Source organism: Ahaetulla prasina, chromosome 11, assembly GCF_028640845.1.
Source record: "Ahaetulla prasina isolate Xishuangbanna chromosome 11, ASM2864084v1, whole genome shotgun sequence".
NCBI lineage: Eukaryota > Metazoa > Chordata > Lepidosauria > Squamata > Colubridae > Ahaetulla > Ahaetulla prasina.
In genome coordinates, this window is record NC_080549.1 from 24,641,510 (window position 1) to 24,656,063 (window position 14,554).

General features: G+C 41.9%; 1 protein-coding gene across 3 annotated transcripts in view; it reads left to right on the forward strand.

Moving 5' to 3' along the window:
• LOC131205019 (ubiquitin carboxyl-terminal hydrolase 12-like) overlaps window positions 1-14,554 on the forward strand; it is a 66,446-nt gene that overhangs the window by 25,857 nt on the left and 26,035 nt on the right. For all 3 annotated transcript variants that reach the window (XM_058196806.1, XM_058196807.1, XM_058196808.1), the window contains exon 2: window positions 13,151-13,231. In XM_058196806.1, the coding sequence (XP_058052789.1) occupies window positions 13,151-13,231 (81 nt within the window). The remainder of the gene's footprint in view (window positions 1-13,150; window positions 13,232-14,554) is intronic.

Below are 14,554 nucleotides of genomic sequence, written 5' to 3' on the forward strand. Positions count from 1 at the left end.
TTACGACCTTTAAAGCGCTCCATGGCTTAGGGCCTGGGTACTTACGGGACCGCCTGCTGTTACCACATGCCTCCCACCGACCCGTACGCTCTCACAGAGAGGGACTTCTCAGGGTGCCGTCCGCCAAACAATGTCGGCTGGCGGCCCCAGGAAGGGCCTTCTGTGGGGCTCCCACACTCTGGAACGAGCTTCCCCCGGGTTTACGCCAAATACCTGACCTTCGGACCTTCCGCCGCGAACTGAAGACACACCTTTTTATCTGCGCGGGGCTGGCTTAAATTGAATTTTAAATGTTAAATTTTATTAATTTTAAAAGGGGTTTTTTAGTGTATGGTAAATTTTAAAATTTTCAGGCTAATTTAAATAAGTTTTTTAAATTCCGTTTTAATTGTATTTTGTATTGTTCGTTTTATTTAGCCTGTACACCGCCCTCAGTCCTTCGGGAGAAGGGCGGTATAAAAATCAAATAAATAAATAAATAAACCTTGGAAAATTTAAGAGGTAGATTTCTATTCTTAGAATTCCCTGGGGAATTCTGGGAGTTGAAGTCCATACATCTTAAAGTTGTCCTGGTTGTGAAGCACTGCACTAGAGTCTCTAGTGACATAGTAGAGGAGTGCTTTGTAATTTCTGCGGTGGTGTTCAGGTAAGCATTTGGGATTTCAATACTCACTTCAGTGAAATTGGGGTTAATCCATCATTTTTCAAGCTCGGAAGTGTGCATGTAAGAATATTTTTTGCATCTGTCATAAAGTAAGCAGCACATCGTCAACTGTCAACTGTTCTGTCTGTAACCCTTTGATTATGTCCTGTTCATTAGTTTTTGTTTTCTAATCTTCCACCTCATAACCTCTCTTACAAGCTTCAGTGATTTTGTTACTCTCTTTGTGGTAATGCTGTGCTTAGAGCTTGTTGTAGAGAAAATTGACAGGCGTCTCCAGCAACCAAATGAGTGGATTTGGGTGGTAGTCAGTTAATAGGGATGAATCAAGTGTGAGGTGGAATGCATCAGCATCCCTTCATGGGTACCATCTTTTATCTAACATTTTTCAAGATTTCATATTTTTATGTGACATTTGTTGCTTTAATATAGGTAGTCCTCAATTCGCAGCAGCTTGTTTAGTGACTGTTTGAAGTTACAAAGGCCCTGAAAAATGTGACATTATTTTTCACGTATGACTCTTGCTGCATCCCCATGATCATGTGATCAAAATTTGGATGCTTGACAACTGACTCGTATTTATGACGGTTGCAGAGTCCCAAGGTCATTCTATCCCCTTTTGCAACCTTCTAACAAGCAAAATCCATGAGGAAGCCAGATTCATTTAACAACCATGATACTAATTTAACAACTGCAGTGATTCATTTAACAACTATGGCAACAAAAATCATAAATTGGGGCAAAACTCACTTAGCTGTCTCGCTTAGCAACAGAAATATTGGAGTCAAGTATTGGAGTAGTAAATCGAAGACTACCTGAATTAAGACAGATATTTGTAATGCACGCATTCTGGTATCAAATTATTAACTGAACTGATTGGAAGCTAAGTTTGCAGAATTTTTTCTTTTTCTGACTTTAGGTGAAACTGGTTTGGGTGGGTTGATAAGAGGTGGCTTCTGGGCTGCTTGCCCTGTGTAAATTCATCCCTATGCCAGACGTGGGGAAGTTTGCATTTTCTCTGGGCAGCTTCTGCCATAATTCATTATGATCAGATCAGGGTTAGAAGCTTTTTGCATTGTTATTAAACTCGCCCTGCCTTCCCAAGCATGACAAACCACACTGCAGTGGGTGAGCTTGGCCAAGGCATTAGTCAGCATCTCATCTCATTGCAAATACAGCTGGAAGTAGCTGAGCAAAGGTTTATCCGCATCAGATGCAGGCAAAGAGCTGTGAGTGATAATGTGGTCCCCAACCGTTTTGGCACCAGGGACCAGTTTCGTGCAAGACAGTTTTTACACGGACCAGGGTGGTACTGGTTTTGGTTTCATTCACCTGCCCGCCACTCACCTCCAGCTGTGAGGTCTGGTTCCTAATAGGCCACAGACAGACATCAGCCCATAGTCCTGGGGTTGGGGACCTCCGATATAAAACATGGGTGTCCATCCTTTTGCCTTGCCTGGGCCTCATTCAGTGAAGAGGAATGGGCTTCAGCTGTATATAAATATTTATATTGTACATATAAATATCACTAAAATTTTATATTTTTGTTGGGCTGCAGTACAGATAGTCCTCAACTTATGACCACAATTGAGCCCAAAATTTCTGTTGCTGAGTGAGACAGTTAAGTGAGTTTTGTCCCATTTTACAACTTTTATTGCCACAGTTGTTAAGTGAATCACTGCAGTTATTAAGTTAGTAATGGTTAATGTGAATCTGGTTTCCCCATTGACTTTGCTTGTCAGAAGGTCGCAAAAGGGGATTACTGCAACCATCATAAAATATGAGTTGGCTGCCAAGCATCTGAATTTTGATCACATCACCGTGGGGATGCTGCAACTACTGTAACTGTGTGAAAAATGGTCATAAGTCACTTGTTTCAATGCTGTTGTAACTTTGAATGGTCACTAAATGAACTGTTATAAGTCGAGAACTATCTGTATTAGCTGTCTAGGGCCGCATGGAAACACGTGATATAAAGTATTGAATTCTACACTGTAGTTTGTTCATTTGGTGGCCTTTTTCTCTTCAGTGTAGCCATAGCAATAGCACTTAGACTTACATACCACTTCATAGTGCTTTACAGCCCTCAAGCGATTTACAGCCTCTTGCCCCCAACAATTTGGGTCCTCATTTTACCGACCTCGATCTCGGAAGGATGGAAGGCTGAGTCAACCGTGAGTCCATCAGGATTGAATGCCTTGGCAGTGAGTTAGCCCTGTAATCCTGCTTTCTAACCCCTGCCCCATCCTTAACTTATTTCCTATGATCAAACATGGAAGGGCTTAGGGGCAATCTGATTTTAGGCAGCCTTTGGCGAGGAGGCCAACTTTACCATGTAGTCCTCAACTTAGGATCACAGTTGGAACCAGAACTTCCATTGCTAAACTAGGTAGTTGTTAAGTGGGGCATGCCTGATTTTACAACCTTTTTTTCACCACGGTTTTTAAGTGAATCACTGCAGCTGTTAAATGGATCATGCAATTAAACAAAATTGGCTTCCCCCATCATTTTTTGGAAGTCAGCTGGGGCAGGTCACAAATGGCAGCCATGAGGCCCTGGGATGCTGCAGTTGCCAAGCGCCCGAATTTGGATCATGTGGCCATAGAGATGCTGCAGCGCTCAAAAGTGTGAAGACCAGTCATAAGTCACTTTTTTCATTGCTTTGGTCACTTTGAATGGTTGCTTAAAGGCATGTTGTAAGTCAGTGACTGCTTGTGGTTACTTTAAATCAGTTACCCACTTTAGCAATCCTCTGATTATCTCTTCTACCTTTTGATTCTTTTCCAAGACCTTCCCTTTGACTCAACATCCTTCACTTCCTGTTTTTATCCCAGCTAAATTCAATGGATTCACCGTGACTCTTTTACCCCACTTCCTTATCTATTCCTCCTTGACTTTCCCAGACTTCCACTTCTGTCCTTTAAGTGCAGTTGAGAAGATCATTTCACTGTTTTCATCCATTTTCGTCACGTGCCGCCTTGATCCCATTAGCATGGGATTCCTGATTTCTATCTTCTCTGGAAATTCTATCATATCATTAATGCAACACAGTGCTTTTTATTTGGATGATAGACCAGCATAGGAGGTAGAAAATGACAGATATAAAGATTATAGTCATTTCAGCAGTAAAAGTGTATCACTAATACTTTACAGCTCTATGAATATTACTACGCAGTTACCTGAAAGCTAAAATACAGACTGTAAAATGCAACATATTATTAACATTTCTCCTCCTCTAGCTACTTTTATACTGTATTCTGATACAAATACAGATCTAATCCATCTGCCCCAAAAGACTTTCCTAAATTCCTTAACTCCATTACCTCTGGAGTGTTTCTCCTTCCCAGCTGTGCTGCTGGTCCCTTGTGATCTGTCCTGGATCCTTTACCAAAACCATCCTTTCTGAAACAGTATGTATTGTTGCTGTAGTGGCTGAGGTCTCTGTTTTGTCTTCAAACGCCTTGGCAACTTCAATGACTTTGATCAAAATTAAAGGTCTCCATCTCTTAGGCATTAGCTTGTTTTGGTCCTGGCCTTCACATTGTGTATTCACATGTTCTTTCACCCCTCTTGGTGTCCCTCAGATTTCTCTTCTTGTTTTCCTCCTATTTTTGCTTCACTATGCATTGCAGTTTATATATTTGGAATTTATACTGATAGTCCTCAACAACAGTTCATTTAGTGACCATTCAAAGTTATAATGGCACTGAAAAGGTGACTTATGACCATTTTCCACACTTACGACCGTTGCAGCATCCCCTGGTCACATGATTAAAATTCAGATACTTGGCAACTGACTCATATTTATGACGGTTGCAGTATACTGGGGTCACGTGATCTCCTTTTGCGACCTTCTGACAAGCAAAGTCAATAGGGAAACAAGATTCACTTAATAACCATGTTACTAACTTAAGAACTGCGGTGATTCACTTAACAGCTGTGACAAGAAAAGCCATAAAATGGGGGGTAGAATCCATTTAACAAATGGCTCAGTTAGCACCAGAAATTTTAGGCTCAATTGACTGCATGTACATTAATGAGGCAGTCTTTGTATATTTATTTATTTATTTATTTATTGTTTATATTTATATACCGCCCTATCTCCCAAAGGACTCAGGGCGGTTTACAGGCATTTAAAAGCAATAAATACAATCTAAAAACAATTTAAAAACTTATTCAAAAGCCTAAGAATTAAAAATATAAAAAATTAAAACCCAAGTTAAAACCCACAAACTAAAATCTAACTCAGTCCTGCGCAGTTAAATAGGTATGTTTTAAGCTCGCGGCGGAAGGTCCGAAGGTCCGGAAGCTGGCGAAGTCCTGGGGCAGTTCATTCCAGAGGGTGGGAGCCCCACAGAGAAGGCCCTTCCTGGGCGTCGCCAGGCAACATTGCCTCGCTGACGGCACCCTGAGGAGTCCCTCTCTGTGAGGCGCGGGTCGGTGAGAGGTATTCGGTAGCAGTAGGCGGTCCGTAGATAACCCGGCCCTATGCCATGGGCGCTTTAAAGGTGGTCACCAAAACCTTGAAGCGCACCCGAAGGCCACAGGTAGCCAGTGCAGTCTGCGCAGGATGGGTGTTATCACGGGAGCCACGAGGGCTCCCTCTATCACCCGCAGCCGCATTCTGGACTAACTGCAGCCTCCGGATGCCCTTCAAGGGGAGCCCCATGTAGAGAGCATTGCAGTAATCCAGGCGAGACGTCACGAGTGCGTGGGTGACTGTGCACAGGGCATCTCAGTCCAGAAAGGGGCGCAACTGGCGCACCAGGCGAACCTGGTAAAACGCTCTCCTGGAGACGGCCGTCAAATGATCTTCCAAAGACAGCCGTTCATCCAGGAGGACGCCTAAGTTGCGCACCCCCTCCATCGGGGCCAATGACTCGCCACCGATGGTCAGCCGCGGATTTAGCTGACTGTACCGGGATGCCGGCATCCACAGCCACTCTGTCTTGGAGGGATTGAGCTTGAGCCTGTTTCTCCCCATCCAGACCCGTACAGCTTCCAGACACCGGGACAGCACTTCGATAGCTTCGTTGGGGTGGTCCGGCGTGGAAAGGTACAGCTGGGTGTCATCCGCATACAGCTGATACCTCACGCCGAAACCACTGATACCTATACCATACCTTTCCTTTTCCATGTCCATCCTTTCCCAACCTCTGGTCTCTTCGATATGTTACCATAAAGGAGTTATGTGGCTGAACTAGATAAAAGCTATTATTCAGTATATCAGAGCAGAGGAAGCCAATGTAATCCCATGTCTGCCTCTTATCCAGCCTTCCATTCATTAATCTCCATGCCTGCTAGTCACATCACCATTCTCAATGTATATATATATAGTTCTACCTTTTTTCTTTTGTTCATTTGTCTTCTTTGCCAAGCTCAGTTTCATCCAGTGATCATTTCCTACCTCATCTTTGGTCTTTATCAGACTTCATTCTTTTGCTTTATTTAAAAGTCTGTCGTTAAAATACTTCATCTTCCTGATGGTTGGCCTCTGACATTATTTCTCAAATTGCTTAAAGAATATCCTGGCTTTGAAGGCTTATAAAAGCTGAGTTCCTTGTTATTTCTGGTTGCCATTTATAGTCCTCCTTTAAACTCCATCCTCAGTAGTCTAAAGGTCTTCTAATATTCTCCCTCCATTCCCCCTTGCTGTTCCCACCATTCCTTTCCCTATATCGTCTTTGCATCTTTTCCATGTGTCTTGGGGTTTATTCCTTAAACCTCATCCCCCCCCCTTCCATCAAGATTGCAGATATATGGCACAATTTGCTTAAAAGTATTTGCCCCTCCCTCATTCTGTGTCTCCCTTTCCAATTTGTAATAAAGAGCCTTCCAGATCGGGAACCTCCAGCATGCTGATGATGTGGTCAGACTAATCATTGTTCTTGCAGCTGCTTGGCATGGACATAATTGTTAGCTGTGGGACTGGAGAGTGTCAGGATTAGATCAGATAAAATAGATTTCTTACATCTTCATTTGTGAAAACGTCACAGAAATGTGTCAGTTTATCAAACTTCTAATTTTCGTAATAGAGATGGTTATCCTGATGCAAAAGATTTTGAAAGAAGATTGAACAATTTTGAAGTGGAGAGGGTGGGATTTTAATTTTAATAGTGCTTGAAGATAAATGGGTAATTGTGCCTTTAAAAATAACAATACACGTATTTCATTTTGAAACCTGTCAGACCGGTTATATTGTTATAATTAAAACAATATAAAACTATTTACACTGTAAGTCTTCAAACTAACCCCCAAAATAAACAGAATTAGCTGCAACCCAGCAGCAGAATTTGTAGGATCATTGAAACAGCAGTCATGTGCTTAACCATATTAAGCTGTAGGCTGCATATTGATCTGGGTTCAGGAAGAAAATGTATACAGGTGTACTGAGAACTGCCAAAAACTCTTTGCACCACTACATTCTGGACCAGCTGCAAGTTCTGAATGCTCTTCAAGGGCAGCCCCATATAGAATACATTATACCAGGGGTCTCCAACCTTGGGAACTTTAAGACTTGTGGACTCCAGCTTTGCTTTGCTGAGGAATTCTGGGAGTTGAAGTCCACAAGTCTTAAAGTTCCCAAGGTTGGAGACCCCTGCATTATACTAATCCAAACACGACTGACTAAGACGGGAAAGGCAGGAAGCCGCCTGGTCACAGTTGTCTGCACAAGACAAACAGTGCAAAAGTCTTCCTAGTCATGGCTGCCACCATTCACGAGTCCACAACCATAATGGATGAACTAAAGATGGGAAATCTCTGGATCGGTGAAGGGCTTAAGATCCACAGCCATCTTGTCATGCCAGGGTTGGACCAGGGCCTGTTCTCCTCCATCCAAACCCCACAGCCTCCAGGTGGTGGGAAGGAATCTTGATAACATCACCTGGTCCTCTAGGATAAAGGTAAAGGTAAAGGTTCCCCTCGCCCATGTGTGCTAGTCGTTCCCGATTCTAGGGGGCGGTGCTCATCTCCATTTCAAAGCCAAGGAGCCAGCGCTGTCCGAAGACGCTTCCGTGGTCATGTGGCCGGCATGGCTCAACGCCAAAGGTGCACAGAACACTGTTACCTTCCCACCAAAGGTGGTCCCTATTTTTCTACTGGCATTTTTTAAAGTGCTTTCGAACTGCTAGGTTGGCAGAAGCTGGAACAAATAATAGGAACTCACCCTCTTACGCGGCACTAGGAATTTGAACCGCTGAACTGCCGACCTTTTTGATTAACAAGCTCAGCGTCTTAGCCACTGAGCCACCGTATCCCGCGTGTCCCCCAGTCCTCCAGGATAGAGATGTATAACTGAGTATCAACAGTATGTTGATAATACTTGACCTCATACCAATAGATTACTTCACCTAGCAGCTTCATGTAGATGTTAAATAGGAGTGGAGAGAAAGTGTAGCCCTGAGGCAACCCATAAAACAGGGGCCTCAGCTCAGTTTCCTTCCTGGAAGAAACAGAAATGACTGGAACCAACGCTATAGAAAGGAGAAGCATCAAAGCACCGTACCTTTCAGTCCTCTAAGCCAGCTGAAAGGATGCCATGACCGATGGTATCAAAGGCTGCTAAGAGATTAAGAAAGGCCAGGATGAGGCACTTACCCTTATCCCAAACCCACCAAAGGTCATCAACCAATGCAGTCAAAACCATCTCAATATTATGTCTAAGCCTGACTGGAAAGGGTTCTTTCAGAACTTTTTGGAGCTTGTAGGCCAGTTATCTGTGGCCTGACAAAAGCTGTCCAGATTTGTTGGATCAGGCAGTGGTCTCTTATGAAGAGGTTGGAAAGCCATTTCTTTCAAAGCAGCAGGTGAAGCCAGTTCTTTTGCAGAGAAGCATTCACATCCCAAAGGTGTTTTTTCCAAAAGACAACTGGGACTTTCTTGGAGTTTTCTTTGAAAATATTTTGCTTCTCATCCAAATAGCTTCTTCAAGCTATTCTTCTCGGATGAGAAGCAAAATGTTTTTTAAAAAACCAATAACATATAGTTGCCTTTTGGACAAGCACCTTTGGGACAACCATGACCTGGACAATTGAAAATCTCCATAGGCATCCAGCATTTATATCTCATGAAGCCAGCCACCCATCATCTCTTGGAAAACTTTAATTGATCAGAAGGGAGAGGCATCTAATACACAAGTGGCCAAACTCGCAGCGCTGAAGATTCTGCTTGCTTCATTCATAACCATCTCACGGGGGACTTTCTGTGAATAGAAGGAATAGATTCTGGTAGAGAATTTTGCTGATTTTGCCTAGAGATTTTTTGCCAAAATTACCCAATGAATTAGTGAGCTATATTTTGATTATAAATATGTTCGCCTAATGTATCTACTCTCCTATTTATTGTATTCTGCTCTTTTAATCAACATGGTTTTTTTTAAATGTTCTCGAGGACTATTTTTACAAAAATGTGTCAGGTGTTAAAATTGAACTTTAGTCCATCAAAGCTATTATTATATATTAAGCTTTATGTATATCACCTAGAATGATATTTTGGGGGAAGAAGATTAAAAATCAAGGCTTGTACAGTCCAAAACTGGCATGCAAATAGATGATGTGTCTTAAGCATCTTTACTGGGAAACTTTGCAAGGCAATAAATCTGTTCTTATTTTGTCCATGAATGCATTTCATTGCCCAATAAAAGAATTGCTGCAACAAGCAGGCCATAAAAGATGGAGGAATACAATATGATTTTCACAAATCAAGTATAAAAACAGGCTGTAAGTAACGAGTTATACTTTTATTACAATATTGTAATTTAATAAAATATTGGAGTAAGAAACGAGAGAACATATCTGCCCAATTTAATTGAGTTGTTTACCCATAAAAAGATTCTACTGGCCTGGCAAAGAAGGTTCCAGTTTAGACTTTTTTGATGATCCATATGAAGTTCTCTCCTTGGAGCGTCAACACACATATTGTCAAATAAACTGGTAACCCATATTCTTCCATGGCAACTAGGTTTAGCATCACTGTTGGTTTTATTAACAGGTTTGGGGTCTTGGGCTGTTCCTGAAGTCTTGTGTTTTCATAGCTCCAAGGGACCTTAGTTGAGGTTCTTCTCACAGGGATGAAGGATGGTCAGGAGAAAGTAGCTCTTTTCTCAAGGGCCAGGAGGGTGTGATGCTCAGAAATAAGGTCAATTGGAAGAAAGAATGGGGTTGACTTAACTACCAAGGCTTCCCAGTGTATTGAGATTGCTAATTCTGGCAGTCGGGAGACTGGCCACGTTGGCAGATCTAAGATAAAATAGGAGAGTTAAATTATTGTGGTGAAATAGCTAATTTTTCCTCCAGGTAAATGTTTATTTGCATCCCAGTCATTATGTTTCTCATGTTACTATCAACAATTCTTTGCCACTGTAGAAGTGCATCAAAAGTTCAGGGGACATTTCTGCCAAATGGACTCCATGCTAACAAGCATTGAGAGCCATGGTGGTGCAGTGGTTAGAATGGAGTAGTGCAGGCTAACTCTGCTCACTGTCAGGAATTCAATCCTGATGGGGCTCAAGGTTGACTCAGCTTTCCATCCTTTCGAGGTCGATAAAATGAGGACCTAGTCCTAGCTTGTTAGGGGCAGTATGCGGACTCTGTAAGCCAGGGCCTCTGGTGGCTCAGACTGCTAAGACAGTCTGTTATTAACACAGCTGCTTGCAATTACTGCAGATTCAAATCCCACCAGGCCCAAGATTGACTCAGCCTTCCATCCTTTATAAGGTAGGTAAAATGAGGACCCAGATTGTTGGGGGCAATAAATTGACTTTGTATATAATATACAAATGGATGAAGACTATTGCTAACATAGTGTAAACTGCCCTGAGTCTTCGGAGAAGGGCGGGATATAAATGCAAATAAATTTTAAAAAAACTTAAGAGAGGGCTGTAAAGCACTGTGAAACGGTATATAAGTCTCAGTGCTATTGCTATTGACAGGTGGCTCCTCGACAACCTTTTAATAGAATACTTTATAGATGTCTCTTTTTCTTTTCAGCAGCCCTTTTCTTCTGAATTGCTATATAAAGTATCCAGAAGAAAACTTGTTTTGTTGAAGGAAGCATAAATAAAGGATATGACACAATTGAAATTCATGTACCCCAGTTTTTGTATCTATTTATTTGTTTCACTCATTTATAAGTCTGTCTGTCTAACAACTGTACTTCACCGTTAGCTTCTGTACACCTTGAGCCCTAATTGCTGAAAAGTGATACGGCAGAGTGTACCATTGAATTGAAATTAGAAATAGGGGTTTGCACACCTCCCTACCCCAGGAGATCATCTTTTCTGTATTAAAAAAAAATGCTTCCACTCCCTGGTACCAACTTCTCAAGGTGAGAGGGCTACTTTCTGAGGTTGAGAAACACCGTCACGCTATATTCTGAAGTGACACCAGTCAAGCACAGGTCCATCACTTCCAGCCCAGAGGAACATCCCCAGAGATCTTTGCTACATTTCTGCTTCCTGTGTTGTGTTTTAGCATCAGTTTAATTCTTTGGGCACTTTCTGAATCAGGGAGCTAAGCCCTGCTTTTCACTCCTGAGAAGCTGTGCTGATAATGGCAGTCGGCTCTCCTTTGCAGAGGTAGAGATGTTATTGATGGCATTTTGAAAGCAATTATTTCTTTTTTTAAGAGATGGATGCACTTAAATGGAAATAGAAGAAACCTTCCTTATCAGTGGTCAACTGGCCGAGGATCTAAATATTGTTGGAGGGCTTGTTGAAAACCACCCAGTTTATATACTTGGACTTGAAGGGACATCTATCTGTTTGAAAGCCCTTTTATTGTGCAAATCTGTAGAAGTGGACTTTTTTTAAAAAATTCTGATCAAAGAGGGGAGACTGACCCTTAAAGGTTCTGGGTTATATAAGGGGTGAAATGGGTTTCTAAAGAGAGAAATGCATTGGCAGTCCTTGCAAAACCCAGTTGCAAAATGTCCTCCAGGATATTTCAGTTTAGCAGGTTTTGCTTGCGTGTTGTCTAGCTGCAAGGGTTGCATGCTGCCCCTTTCAGTTCATTCATAGTTTTGAAAGGGAGCCTTCAGATCCGAAAGTTTACTGGCAAGAAATGGATTCTTCTTTATTAAAGACCAGTTTCAAGGTGTTTCCTATGAAATTAGGAATTGCAAATGCTCTATAGTCACAGCAAAAAATATTCCCTCTATGTTACTTTATTTTACTCTTTTATTTTACTACCTCTCTTTTTCTCATCTTCCTTTGCAGTTTGGCTCTTGGTCAACTCAACTTCCAAAAAAAAAAAAGAAGAAGAAGAAGCAATACTAGGAAATTTAAAGGGAGATATGTAGCAGTGGGGAAGTCTGAGATGGAGGCGCATTTGTTGATTTTCTAAGGACATTTCATTTTGTATTGTCTATGATGTTTCAAGCTTTGTCTATATAAGCAGCATTTTTATTTCTTTATTTTCCTTCTATTAACTTGAGGTCAAAACAATGTGCCAAATAGTACAGGTGACTATCAAAATATATTTCCCAGAGTTTATATGATTTACAAAAACCACTGCAATGATATTTAGCAAATAGACAGAATTCTTCAATATTCATTGATCTGTAGGCAGAGTCTGAGTGGAAATGAAGGTTGGGTTTGAATGAAACTCTTAAGCTCTGCCTTCCTTCTATTGTTGAGTTTTCGATCATCCATTTCTCGGGCAGAGACCCTACACTTCATTTATTCTTCTGCAAGATGCTTCATAATGAATGGCCGGTTTAGCTCTGCCTGGTAAGGCCTGTTATTAAGAACACAAAGCCTGCAATTACTGCAGGTTCGAGCCCGGCCCAAGGTTGACTCAGCCTTCCATCCTTTATAAGGTAGGTAAAATGAGGACCCAGATTGTTGGGGGGGCAATAAGTTGACTTTGTAAATATATACAAATAGAATGAGACTATTGCCCTATACATTGTAAGCCGCCCTGAGTCTTCGGAGAAGGGCGGGGTATAAATGTAAACAAAAAAAAAAAAAAAATGGCATTAAATCTAGATCTCTGGCAGTGGACCTCCACTAATGGAGTTTTAACAGTTGCAAAAGAGAATTCTTCTTGCTCAGAGATGCATCTGTGTTCAGGTGGTCCTCAATTTATGACCACAATTGAGCCCAAAACTTCTGTTCTTAAATCAGACATTTGTTAAATGAGTTTTGCCCCATTTTACAGCTTTTCTTTCCAACGTTGTTAAGTGAATCACTGCAGTTGTTAAGTTAGTAACATGGTTGTTAAGTGAAACTGTCTTCTCCATTGACTTTGCTTGTCAGAAGGTCACAAAAGATGACCCCACAACCGTCATAAATATGAGCCAGTTGCCAAGCATCTGAAATTTAATCACGTGACCCTGGGGATGCTGCAACAGTCATAAGTATGAAAAATGGTCATAAGTCACTCTTCAGTGCCGTTGTAACTTTGAATGGTCACTAAATGAACTGTTGTAAGTCGGGGACTACAAGTACCCATTTTACGTGTCTTTTCTTCCCTCTATTTTGTCTTCCAGGGCGCCAATGCCTCTGCTTTGGAGAAAGAGATTGGTCCGGATCAATTTCCTATGAATGAACATTACTTCGGCTTGGTTAATGTGAGTGGCTCTTTTGTACTTCTTGGGGAGTTGTCTGATCGTTGTGTTTTCTTTTGTCGTCCCTGAATTTGGAACCAAACACCCCAACTACCCCTTGTGTTCACTGCTCCTGGAGTCCATTTGTATCCTGAGCCTCGGAAACTGCTTAAAAATCGACCTTTACAAAGTAAAGCAAGAGTTAAAATATTGGCCATTTGTTTGCTTGAGGAAGTTGGTTCAATTTGTTAGGAAGAAGCAGCAGAAATGTGTTTCCTGTCAGAATGAAATACAAAACTCCTGAGACAGGTGGACCACAGAGAAGGGGGCTGGCCCAGAATAAGTTACCTTCCTGCCCTGCAGTCTGCTTTTTTTAAAAACCACAAACCTTTGGGCCAGAGCTTGCAAGTATTTGCTCATTGTGAGAGCTTAAACCTGCCCTAATCCTGTGGAAGTAAACAAAGGCTTGACCCAGGAATGGTCAGCTTTGAGCTCATATCTGAAAGCTGAAATGAACTTCCAGATGTGTTGATTGGAGCATCCAGAAGAGTAGAATTCCATTGGACAGAGCCAAGAGGGATGCTAAGAAACAGCACGGAGGGAATCGTAATAGGCTTAGAGGTCATGAGATGCTGAAACCCATCGGTCACGTCAAAGTCCATGGCACTTCTCCCTGCATGGAAGTGAAATTGCAGAAGGGTCTGCGATGATCCCGGCAAAGCTATAATAAAAGGCATCTCATCTTAATTCAGTTTGCTGCTTTGAGGCAAGAGATTCACCAATCTGCTTCAGGAGTGATTTGACTGAAGATTAATTGAACCAAAACACCATATCAAAGCTTTCCACAGCCTAGAGTTGAATAGCACACAGCTCCCAATACATCGTTTTCAATGGGCAAATATTGGTTTTGTTTATACCAGGGGTCTCCAACCTTGGCAACTTTTAAGATTTGTGGACTTCAACTCCCAGAAAGCTGGCTGAGGAACTCTGGGAGTTGAAGTCCACAAGTCTTAAAGTAGCCAAGGTTGGAGAGCCCTGGTTTATACTGAGAGTCTTGATGTGGATGGAGGGAGCTATTGCAGAGATGATGATGATGATGATGTATTCTGAATGTCAAATGATTTCTCCAGACGTGATCATCTCCTTAGATTCTCTTTTCTTTCTCTGAAATGAAGCAACCTTCAAATGTGACCGATGCAAACATCTGCTTTCAGCTTTGTAAACAGGAAGCATGTAGACACTGTCTAACTCATCCCCAGGGCAAGTTTCTCCTCAGAGTGCTGGTCCCTTCTCTAAATATTCTTGATCTGAGCTGACTCCGGAAAGAATCTCCTCTAACTCTCCTTG